This window comes from Apium graveolens, chromosome 5 (assembly GCF_009905375.1).
Source record: "Apium graveolens cultivar Ventura chromosome 5, ASM990537v1, whole genome shotgun sequence".
NCBI lineage: Eukaryota > Viridiplantae > Streptophyta > Magnoliopsida > Apiales > Apiaceae > Apium > Apium graveolens.
In genome coordinates this window covers 317,461,001-317,473,830 of record NC_133651.1, presented here as the reverse complement: position 1 = coordinate 317,473,830, position 12,830 = coordinate 317,461,001, and the positions used below count along the sequence as shown (strand labels likewise).

Below are 12,830 nucleotides of genomic sequence, written 5' to 3'. Positions count from 1 at the left end.
AACTTAAATCAGTTTATTATAATCTCTTGCTCCGTGCCTTCCTTGGCCTTTCACCAGCGGGTGGTCTCTCTCTTAGGAGGGTGAGTGATAAAAACAGTCTTTTGTGGTTCATCAATCATTTTGAATCTCAAATGATTCCTATATTTCCTTTAGCCAGGCTCTTGCCTCGGCTGGGTCAGCCTGTTCCTTGGAACTCTGAGAGCTTAGCGATTTAAAGGTCCTGAAAGAATTTCTCACCTAACTGTCTCCTCAGGGTGGTGGTTGGGGATAATAGTCTAAGTTCTCTTTAGAAAGGTCCATGAATTGCCGTATAGGAGTACCGTCTCGGGTCTCCTTTCCTTACTCGACTTTCTGTTTCCTTAGTATGAAATGTTCCATCCTACTCCCCATAATTGGGGTCATCTTTTAATTTAAAATCCTCATTTTCCACTCCATTATGTCATGGGTTCCTTCTATCTTGATGGCGACCTCCCTGACTATCACGTTCAGGGTTTGCTCTAAATCTTATTCCTCAAACTATGGCTCTCATCTAAGTTCTCATCCTTACGCTCTTGAACTTTCGGAACCCAAATTCTATAGGAATACCTCATTATTCCCTTATCATCTTTCTCGATATTATTCTTTTATCTAATTGTTGGCTCTCTGCCTTCACTCATAACTTTTTCTGGCACAATATGACCTTTTCCAATAATTCGGGTTGTATTGCAATCTCAAACAGCTTTTAGGTACCGGCTCCGGTTACCTTCACTTCTATTTCCATTTTCTCAAAATCTCTTATCACTTCTCCCAAAGACATTATCATCTTGAGTCTCTCCTTTTTACTAAGGGCATCAGCCACCATATTGGCTTTCCCCGAATGATAAAGAATCTCCCAATCATAATTCTTGATTAGCTCTAACTGCCTCCTCTGGCATATGTTGAGCTCTTTCTACTTGAAAATGTACTAGAGCACTTATGGCTTAGGTAATTCTCGCACTTCTCTCCATACAAGTAGTGCCTCCAATCTTTAGGGTAAAACTATTGCCACGAGCCTAAGCTCATGGGCGGGGATATCGAATTTCATATTACCTTAATTGTCTTGACGCAGACGCGATTATCTTGCGGTGCTAAGAAGCACCCTAATTCCTTATGCGAAGCATCACTTACAAATCATAAAATCTCCTTTTTCCATCCGGCAACGCCAGCATAGGGGCCATCACCAACCTCTGCTTCAGTTCTTGAAAGCTGTTCTCGCATTTCTTTGTCCATTCGAACTTCTCAGTCTTACGAGTAAGCCGCGTTAAAGGGGGCTACTATCTTTACAAACTTGAACGAACCTCCGGTAGTGATCGACCAATCCTACCTCTGGTAGTTGACCTAACCATGGTCATCAATTCATCAGTGGTCCTTTATCCAATCTTGTCAGGATCCTCCATGGGATCCTCCTCAACAACTATCCCTTCTAGGACAACATCCTCAACCGCTATATCCTCAATATCAACATCATCCGGTCCTGCATTAGGACACTCTATCGGATCCACAATCCGATCTCCAATTAGTAATAAAACATCATCGCGCTGTTGCTCCTCAACCTCAGGGTTCGGAGTCCCGCTACCATATACGATAACGAACTACGCTCCTATCACGATATTTATAAGGGTTCCCATAAGGGTTTTAACTGTCAGTACTACGTTAGGTAGCCCGACTATGAACTTGGCAAGAGTTCTTATTATCTTTGTGAACTTATTATCTTAACGTCACATCATCTCTGAGGTTTATAACGCTTAGCTCTGATACCATTTCTGTAACACCCCCAGATCCGGGGTCGGGGATCCGGGTTGTCACGAGTTCCATTTCCCTTATTAACACCTAATCTTAATAATTTCTCAACTACTCTGTACTGTGACCCCACAATAAACACACACACCACACGTTATAGTCTCAGAGATGAACATCCAAAAATAATCACAAGTCGTTTTATTCCACAATTATATGTCAATACACCTTAAAAAGGTTCTGAATAAATTTACATTTCATTGCCATTATTACAATTCATAAATATACATAAATCTGGTACATCAAAAGTTGAAGCCTAGTCTATTGGTAGTTCCCTACCTCAGCTACAGTGACTTCAATGCCTATAGGAAGCTGCGAAACGCTTCCTATCCGATCGCGAATTGGGAGCTTGGTCCTGTTCATCTTATCTATCTGATGTTGTGTGATGAAAGAAGAAAGCAAGGGTGAGCAGCAAGCCCACCAAAATAATATGTATAATGATTAATAGTATATGAGTCTACTCATAATACTCATGAAAATCTTGGTCAAAAGAAATGAACCAAGTTTGATATCTTAATGCGATGAAGTCGCAAAATATTCAGTATATATACATATATACTTTTCAAAGTAATGGAAGTCCTCTTCCATGCATAATATACACAAAGTCCCATTGTATAACTGTATAAAAATATCGTTGCAAGGTGATCTCATATATCTAACCTTGTCTCAACGTTTTTCTGAAAATCTTTGTCATTCATAAGACAATTATTAATTAGATATAAGTTTAAAAGATGAAGTTACCAAATACTTCACTACACTTATATCATTCCCAAATACTACTTGAACTATCACCGTTCAAGTTATAATCAATTTCAAAAGTTCATCCCACTGATGAGACCACAAGATAAGACTTGAATAGATTCAATCTTTGAAATATTATTGAATGAAAAAGTTATGAGATACTTTATTTAGCCCCGATATATATATATATATCCACATATATATATCCCTTTAAACATTTCCTGGAACCTCTGTTATGCAAAGTATGAACAGAGTTTGAAACATCCAATGAATTTTGGAAAGGAAAAGAATTTTGGCATAAACCCGATATCTCGCTGATCAGGCAAAGATACCAATAAGTAACCTTTTCTACTGTAGATGGATGAATTCCTCACCGGTCATCACCCTGGCCGCATTAGGACCTCGCGCTAGACCGTACCCCGGCCCCTCACGCGTTGATGGACTGCCACCCAGCCACTTACACAATAATAGACCGTACCCCGGCCTGTCGCTTATGCCGACTCAATGAGATGGGCTTACTTCCCGAACGTTGGGCAAGTAATCAATTCATTTACCAAATCTGCAACCTCGTTGCGAATATAAAATACACCACAGAGCCGGATTCCACAGGTTTTGAGCGAGTATTTAAATCCCCTTTAAAAAGGAAGATCTTAAATATAAAAAAAATGAGTTTTGGGATCCGCTCTGACTTTTAAAAATCATTTTGAAGACTCGAAAATACTTTAAAGAGTGTTTGGAGTAAGGCTGATTTAATGAAGTAAATCAGTCCCCAGAATATTTAGAAAATGACTGAATATTATTATTTAAATAATATTCCCATAAAGAATAATCTTTATAAAAATAATTGAAGTAGAAGTATTAAAACTTATACTTGAAATAAACATTAAATAACCAAAGATATACTTATATGAAAGTATTATCTTTATTTGAATAATCGAAAATAAGTTTGATTATTAACACCTTACTCTTTAATAAAATAAAGAATATATTACAGCACATTATCGGAGTCATAGATCCTCAAATGAATATTCAAATAATATTCATAATAATATAAAAGAGTCATAAGTCCTCGAATGAATATTCAAATAATATTCAGATAAATAATTAAAAGGAGTCATAAGCCCTCGAATAATATTCGAAATAATATTCAATAATAAAATAAAGTTTCAAGTTATCGAATAAACCTTATTCGATTAATAGTTTGGAAAACTATAACCATATATATATAAATATATATATGTATATATATACATATATACAAAATCTACTTGGGATCCTCGACTCCCGGTTTAGAAAATATTTTCACCTTTTGGGTCCCTATACTAAGGGTATATGCAAGTTACCGCTATCCTCTAGCATAGGTATTATCAACTGAACCAACAGATATATATTTCAAGAATATGAAACAGGCATGCACATATACCATATCACATGCTACAATATATCGCAAGAATTTGCTAAATAACCAACATGCATCTATCGCAAGATAATGCATATACAAGTGTATTCATCACAACAACAGTATAACGGATAGAATACTTGCCTGAGCGACTAGGGGTTACGAATGGCTCGGGACGAGTCTGGTAACCTATAAGCAACAAGTAAGTTGGAATTAAACCAAAGTCACTTGTAAATCTATACTTTAACTAACTTAGACTCTAACGCTTGTTTTGCTCTCACTGATTCGCTTAAGTCACTCGGGTACCCTCGGCTCCACCATTTTTAATAATTTAACCTTTACGAGTTTTAAAGCGATTCCTTCGCTAGTGACTTACCAACTGCCTAAAACACTTACCATAAATGTTTCATGCATTAATTAACCCTTTTTGGTCTTTAACCTACATTTCAAAGTAAGGCGAGGGGAAAAGTTTCGTTCGCGAAACGCCGTTACTTGAAACAGTCGTTTCTCCTAAACCGTGCATCGGAATCGAACGAACTACATATCAAAACGAAGCTCGTAACATGAGCTATCTAAACATGACAATGGTCAAAACCTAGCAGTGAGTTCAAGGGTTCTGATGTTAAGAACAAAAACAGTCTACGGTAAATCGGACATTACGACGGCTATGTTTACGCGATTTCCCAAATTTAAACCAACTCAAAACAACCACAATCCAACCCCAATTCACAACCCAATCCAAACTCCATCCAAAATACATTACAACAGCCCCAAACCAACTCATTATAATCCATTTACTTACTCCTAAAACTTGAATTTAAACTATACTACATTCTTTAACCAAATCTTAAGATTTCAACAATCAATCACCACCATTCCAACCCAAACTCTTAAACAACAAGTTTCATGCTTCACATATACTATACTACTCATAACCATTCCTAAATACTCAAAACTAAAGCTAGGGTTTGTAGTTTATACCTTCCTTGGAGAGTGGAGAATCAAGAGGATGGCTTGGAATCACCTTTAAAGCCCTTATCCAAGCTTAATCTAAACAAAACTTCAAGAACACAAATTTTAGTTCTTAAAAACACTATTCACCATCTTCTTTGATGATTTATAGAAAAAGATTGGCTTGGATTTAGAAGCTTAAACTTATAGGAAGTATGTAACTATCCATGGGGAAGCTTAGATAATTACCTTGCTAAATAATAAGTGGAGGAGCTTGGATCTTCAAATTTTAAGAAAACCACCCGAGAGCTTCATGAACAAAGCCTTGGTTGCTTTTGATTTTTGATGAAAATGATTTTTGCTTGGCTTGGTTGCTTGGTTTTTGTGCTTGCTTTAGTCAATTACCTTCTTGCCCTTGAATTTGTGTGGTTCTCATTCAACCACACCTCCTTCCTTCCCATGTCATGCTTATATCATCCTCATGATGTCATTCTCCCTTCCTTGTCCTCTTTCTATTGGTTGGATGACATCATTCCCACTAATCCCTTTGATTAACTTCCTAATCGTTTGCCTAATGACCGCTGATCTGTTATACGGTTCGCTTAACTTTCGTTCTCGTTTATCGTTTGAAGGATCATACCCGGGATCTTATTACTTAGGTTCCCTTAACCTTTCTCAATACATTATATTCCTTTTTATGATCCTCTCTTATAATCCTTTAATTTAAATCCTTTTTATCTTGTTACCTTTTTCTCAATTCTTTCCGTATCTAGTGGATTTCCGGGAAAAATCAAAGTGTTCGGATTTGGATTCTGACGATCTTTACATACACTTATATCCCATATAAAGTACTAATAAAATCTCAGAATATCCATATCAGAACCCCTACATAGTGTGGCATGAAAAGTTTTCTCATTCAGCAAAAACACTATTCATAAGGGTTTCAAAATTTCTCAAAAATTGGGGTTATTACATATACACTGTTACACAATTATTGAATCTTGTTTCTATTTCATTTTGATTCTTGATTTCTCCCAATTTATTGAATCCTTTATTCATATTCCTATACTTTTACCCTTGTTACATATACTCAGATATATCTTGATGTTGGTATACATCAAAAGCATTCCGATTATTCCGGATGCTAAACCTTGGACTGGATGGTTACTGTAATAACCCCAATTTTTGGAAATTTTTGAAACCCATATGAGTAGTGTTTTTGCTGAATGAGAAAACTTTTCATGCCACACTATGTAGGGGTTCTGTTATGGATATTCTGAGATTTTATTAGTACTCTATATGGTATATAAGTGTATGTAAAGATCGTTATAATCCAATTTCGAACACTTTGATTTTTCCCGAAAATCTACCAGATACAGAAAGAATTGAGTATAAGGTAACAAAATAAAAAGGATTTAAATTCAAGGATTATAAGAGAGGATCATGAAAGGAATATTATGTATTGAGAAAGGTTAAAGAAACCTAAGTAATAAGATCCCGGGTATGATCCCTCAAACGATAAACGAAAACGAAAGTTAAGCGAACCGTATAACAGATCAGCGGTCATTAGGCAAGCAATTAGGAGTTAATCAAGGAGGTTAGGGATGATGATATCATCAAACTAACAAGGTGTGGACAAGTGGAAGCATTATGACATGTGCAAGATGACATAAGCATGACAAGGGGTTTTGTTTTGTTGGTTGATTTTGGGCCATATAAAATTTACCATGGTAAAAAGCTAAAACATTTTCCAAGGCCAAAAAGGAGAAGCAACCAAGCAAATATCATAAAACACAAAAATTAGAAGTTGACTTTCCCATTTCAAGAAGAAAGCTCTCGGCTAAAACAAACCCAGCAACTTCAAACTTCCATATCTCCTTCAATACTCACTCAAAAGTTGTGTTCTATTGCTCGTTGGAAAGGTATTGAGATGTCCTACAACTCTTGTTCACAAGTCTCTTCCAAATAAGCAAAATAAGACCCTAATTTTTACAGTTCTTTAAATCGGACTTTTAGAAACTTCAAAGCCTAACTTTGTGTTCTTGATTTTTTTGGAAAGATCAAGCTTGTAGGAGGCTCCCTAAGGCTTCCTAGCAACTTAACACCTCCCAAGGAAGGTATAAATCTTCACACCCTTTAGTAATAAGTTTGAATGTTGAAGTTTGGAGATGGTTTGGATGGATGAGTAGTAATTTGAATGATAAGCATGATTCGAGCTTAATTGTTAAGTAGTTTAGTTGAATTTGGAGATGTTATAATATATGATTGGATTGAGATCCTTGAGCTTATTATGACTGAAATCAGTAGCATTGATTTGTATATTGAGTTGTTGTTGATTGGTAGTTGGATTGATATGATTTGGAATGGTAAAAATTTGGGAAATCGCGTAAACATAGCCGTCGTAATGTCCGATTTACTTTAGACTGCTTTTGTTCATAAAATTAGGACCCGAGAACTCCCTGCTAGTTTTTTAACATTTCCATGTTTAGATAGTTCATGTTACGAGCTTCGTTTTGATATGTAGTTCGTTTGATTCCGATGTACGGTTTAGGAGAAATGACCGTTTTAAGTAACGGCGTTTCACGACCGAACTATTACCCCTCGCCTTACTTTGAAACCTTGGTTAAGGACCTTAAAGGGTTAATTAGTGTATGAAACAATTATTTTAAGTGTGTTAGGCAGTTGGTAAGACACTCGCGAAGGAATCGCCTTAAAACTCATAATGGTTAAATTATTAAAAATGGTGGAGCCGAGGGTACTCGAGTGACTTAAGAGAATCAGTAAGCGCAAAGCAAGCGTTAAAGTCTAAGTTGGTTAAAGTATAGATTTACAAGTGACTTTGGTTTAATTCCAACTTACTTGTTGTTTATAGGTTACCAGACTCGTCCCGAGCCATTTGTAACCCCCAGTCGCTCAGGCAAGTTTTCTACCCGTTATACTGTTGTTGTGATGTATATGTGTATATGCATGATCTTGTGATAAATGCATATTTGTTATTAGCAAATTCTTGCGATATATTGTAGCATGTGATATGGTATATATGCATGTCTGTTTCGTATTCTTGATTTATATATCTGTTGGTTCAAATGCTTATTCGTTGCATAATACCTATGCTAGAGATAAGCGGTATTTGCGTATACCCTTAGTATAGGGGATCAAAATGTGAACTTTTTCTAAAATCGGGAGACGAGGCTCCCGAGTATAATATATATTTATATATATATATATTGATATAGTTTTTAAAACTATTAATCGAATAAGGTTTATTCGATAACTTTATTTTATTTAATGAATATTATTACGAATATTCATTCGAGGGCTTATGACTTCTTTATTTTATTAAATGAATATTATTACGAATATTCATTTGAGGGCTTATGACTTCTTTATTTTATTAAATGAATATTATTTTGAATATTCATTCGAGGGCTTATGACTTCTTTATTTTATTAAATGAATATTATTACGAATATTCATTCGAGGGCTTATGACTCCTTTATTTTATTTAATGAATATTATTACGAATATTCATTCGAGGGCTTTTGATTTCTTTATTTTATTAAATGAATATTATTTTGAATATTCATTCGAGGGCTTATGACTTCTTTACTTTATTAAATGAATATTATTTTGAATATTAATTCGAGGACTTATGACTCCTTTTATTTTATTATTTGAATATTATTTGAATATTCATTCGAGGGCTTATGACTCTTTTATATTATTTATTGAATATTATTTGAATATTCATTCGAGGGCTTATGACTCAGTTTATATTATTTAATGAATATTATTTGAATATTCATTTGAGGATCTATGACTCCGATTATTTGCTGAGATATGTTCTTTATTTTATTAAAGAATAAGGTGTCGATAATCAAACTTATCTTTGATTATTCAAATAAAGATAGTACTTTCGTATAAGTATATCTTTGGTTATTTAATACTCATTTCAAGTATAAGTTTTAAAACTTCTACTTCAATTATTTTTATAAAGATTATTCTTTATGGAAATATTATTTAAATAATAATATTCAGATATTTTCTAATATATTGGGACTGATTTATTTCATTAAATCAACATTACTCCAAACACTCTTTAAAGTGTTTTCGAGTCTTCAAAATGATTTTTAAAGGTTAGAGCGGATCCCAAAACTCATTTTTATATTTAAGATCTTCCTTTTAAAGGGGATTTAAATACTCGTTCAAAACTTGAGGGATCCGGCTCAGTGGTGTATTTTACATTCGCAACGAGGTTGCTGTTTTGAGAATACATCTTGATTACTTGCCCATCGTTCGGGAAGTAAGTTCATCTATTTGAGTCGGCATAAGCAACATGGGCTCAGTGGGCGTCCATGAAAGGATAAGTGGCTCAGCGGGAGTCCATCAAATACGTAAGTGGCTGAGTGGCAGTCCAGCATAAGGTCCTATTGCGGCCAGGGTGATGACCAGTGGGGAATTCGTCCATCTACTAGTAGAAAAGGTTACTTATTGGTATCTTTGCCTGATCAGCAAGATATCAGGTTTATGCCAAGGTTTTCTCCTTTCCAAATTCATTGGATATTGCAACTCTGTTTATAATTTTCATAACAGAGGTTTTCAAGGAGTGTATGAAATGTATATATATAGGTGTATATATATATCGGGATTTAATGAAGTATCTCGTAACTTTATTATTTATAATGATATTCAAAGATTGAATCTATTCAAATCTTGTCTTGTAGTCTCATCTATGTGATGAACTTTTGAACTGATTATAACTTGAACGGAGGTAGTTCAAGTAATATTTGGAAAAGATAAAAGTATATTGGGGTATCTTGTAACTTCATATTTTCAACTTATATCTAGTTAATGATTATCTTATGCATATCAAAGATTTTCAGAAAAACGTTGAGACAAGGGTAGATATATGAGATCACCTTGCAACGATATTTTTATACAGTTATAAACTGGAACTCTGTGTATATTATGCATGGAAGAGGACTTCCAAGATTTTGAAAAGTATATATGTATATATACTGAATATTTTGCGACTTCATCGCATTAAGATATCAAACTTGGTTCATTTCTTTTGACCAAGACTTTCATGAGTACTATGAGAAGGCTCATATATTGTTAATCATTATACATATTATTTTGGTGGGCTTGCTGCTCACCCTTGCTTTCTTTTTTCATCACACAACAACAGATAGAAAAGATGAACAGGACCAAGCTCCCGATTCGCAAGCGGTTAGAAAACGTTCCGCAGTCTTCTGAAAGCGTTGATGCCGCCGTAGCTGAGGTAGGAGCTACCAATAGGCTAGGTTTTCAAATATTGATGAACCAGACTTATGTATAATATGAATTGTAATAATGGCAAGGAATATGTAAATTTATTCAGAACCTTTTTAAGGTGTAACGGTTTATAATTGTGGAATATAAGGACTTGTGTTATTTTTGAGTGTTCATCTCTGAGACTATAACTTGTGGTGTGTGTGTTTATTGTGGGGTCACAATACAGAGTAGTTGATTATTTATTAAGATTGGGTGTTATTAAGGGAAATGGAACTCGTGACAACCCGGATCCCCGGCCCCGGATTTGGGGGTGTTACAGTTACGATATGGGCTGGGTTTTACCCAGACCTTTAATTAATAGGCCATAGTTGCCTGAGTACTCCTTATGTTGGTTGGATCTATGCAGTTGGTATAGATCCACACTATATCCTGATTGATCAGCAGGTTATAGTGCATATGTTGGTTCTTGTTTCCAGTCTTGTTCATTTGGCACTCGCCAGTGTTGGCAAATTATTATCCTATACAGATTCAGATGGTTGTTCAAAGCAACCAATTATCGGTTCATCTATTCTTCTCTCTTTATACTATATATATTGTTGCAGGCTTGTTGAGCAATTTTGGCTCATCCTCTTTTATTGTTATTCCTATTGTTTTACAGTTAAGATAGAGAATGAAACCCATCAGGACCCGCGTAGTCAAGAAGCGAGTCAAGCAGCAGGACCCTCTTATACCAAGAGTGTTCATCCCTATCCCCGAAGAGAGCTTTGAGCTACCATATCAGGTGTAACAGGATAAGTAGTATTATGATTTGAATAAAAGTTGTGTGGTGAGAATGTAGATGGAATAAAGTTTTGTAACGAAGAGAGTCCTTGAGACAAATTACTTTTATTTGGGTTTGTAATAAAGTTAGTGTGTCGTTCTTGTTTTCAACTCTTAACCTTAAAAGATCCTGAGTAGTAGTAGTTCGGGGTAATTATTATATTTATATTCCGTTTGTGCAGGTTTAGTTTGTCACTACTAGAAATAGTAGATACGACATCGGTCCTTAGACATCGGCATGTAATGCACCCGATGTTAAAATGCAGTTTAACATCGGTTTTGTAATAATGCCCCAAATCTATACCCCAAATTTGAAGGGTGTTATATCAACAGTAGCCACAACTTCAGTCCCATCTTTTGAACTTAAAAGCTTGTAATCTACTAACACATCCGCAACAACAATCGTCGTCGCCAAATCCTTGACAGCCTTCCAATGTAACTCATTTTGGATCAAAGGCTTCAAACGAGATATGAAGTTAGACAATTTGTCCTCCTCGGACATGTTCTTGATATCCAACAACAAACTTGTAATAACTCGAATTTTTGAGACCTTGTAAAACGTTTAATGAATAGTAACCCTGACGGACGGGGAAAGCTTTTTATCCACACTATGTAGTGCATGAGAAAATGAGTTTCGGAGTTGATATTTTGATTATACGTACCAAATGAGTGTATGTAAACGCTATTAGTTTTCGAAGAAAACGAACTTTGAAAAACGACCATATTTATGAATCATCGAGTATTACGGGAATCACAATATAATTATGAATTTAAAACCTTACGTATTTATATCCAAGTATGATAATTCAAAACATAAGGAATAAATACGAGAGGAATTACGTCGCGAACCATTTACGAGGAAGTATTACGAAAACGTTTAAGAGACCGAGCGAACGCGTAAACGATTAAATAAACGTAACGCACTAACTAACCATGGTAGAAAATTAACCATGGTTACTTTATCAAATAGTAAGCTAAGGTGTCGGATGATCAACCAAGGCTATCAAATAGTAAGCTAAAGAGCTAAACAAGTGGCTTAGCTTGTAATCTACCAATGCTAGCTAGATTTGTCTCCAAGATTGGCAACAAAGATCAAATCCTAGGATAGATACTAAGGAATAACAATCAAATAAAAAGATATCGCATGCCTCATTTCCAAGAAGCAACCAAGGAAGCATCACCAAAAACTCTCTCTTTCTCTCCCAACCATTCCATTCGGCTTTTTCATCTTCAACCAAGAAATCAAAATCAAAACTTCAAGCTCTAGCCATGGATAAATCCTCCCACTAATTCTCAAGCTTCCTACCAACCAAATTAAGGTAAGATAAATCTTTGAGCTCTTTTTATCAAGGTTTGATGGGTGAAATAAAATCAAGAAAGTTGATAATGAATAGTGTGAATAGTAACTCTTCTTTGGTTTCTTAATTTTAATGGTTGTTTTAGGTTTCAAAAACTATACTAAGCACTCCCAAGACTTCACCATCATCAAGAACACATCTCAAGCTCTCAATAAAGGTATAAATCTTTGACCCTACCTTATTTAAGATTTAAGTTCAAGATCCTTTTAGTATATAGTTGTAAACCTAGTTTTGGTGGGAGTATTGTTGTAATCTTGATGTTTAGCTAAGTAGATTTAAGGTTGATTGTTTTTGCCTCAAGAACATGATGTTATTGAGAGGAGTTAGTGTGGTTATGATGATATGTTGAATATTGGTGGTAGTACAAAGATTTAAGGCATAAACGAAACTTCGATCGTAACCGTAATCTCGTTAAAACGGACAAAACATAACTTTAAGTTTCTGCAGAAAGTCCCGAAGATGTAAACTGTAGT

The 12,830-nt window shown here is 35.2% G+C and overlaps 1 protein-coding gene across 1 annotated transcript in view; it reads right to left on the bottom strand.

The window, feature by feature from the left end:
- The window catches only part of LOC141661339 (uncharacterized), a 52,636-nt gene extending 41,135 nt beyond the window's left edge, over positions 1-11,501 (bottom strand). The window contains exon 1 of the mRNA XM_074468323.1: positions 11,304-11,501. Within this exon, the coding sequence (XP_074324424.1) occupies positions 11,304-11,501 (198 nt within the window). The remainder of the gene's footprint in view (positions 1-11,303) is intronic.
- Between the last annotated feature and the right edge of the window lie 1,329 nt (positions 11,502-12,830).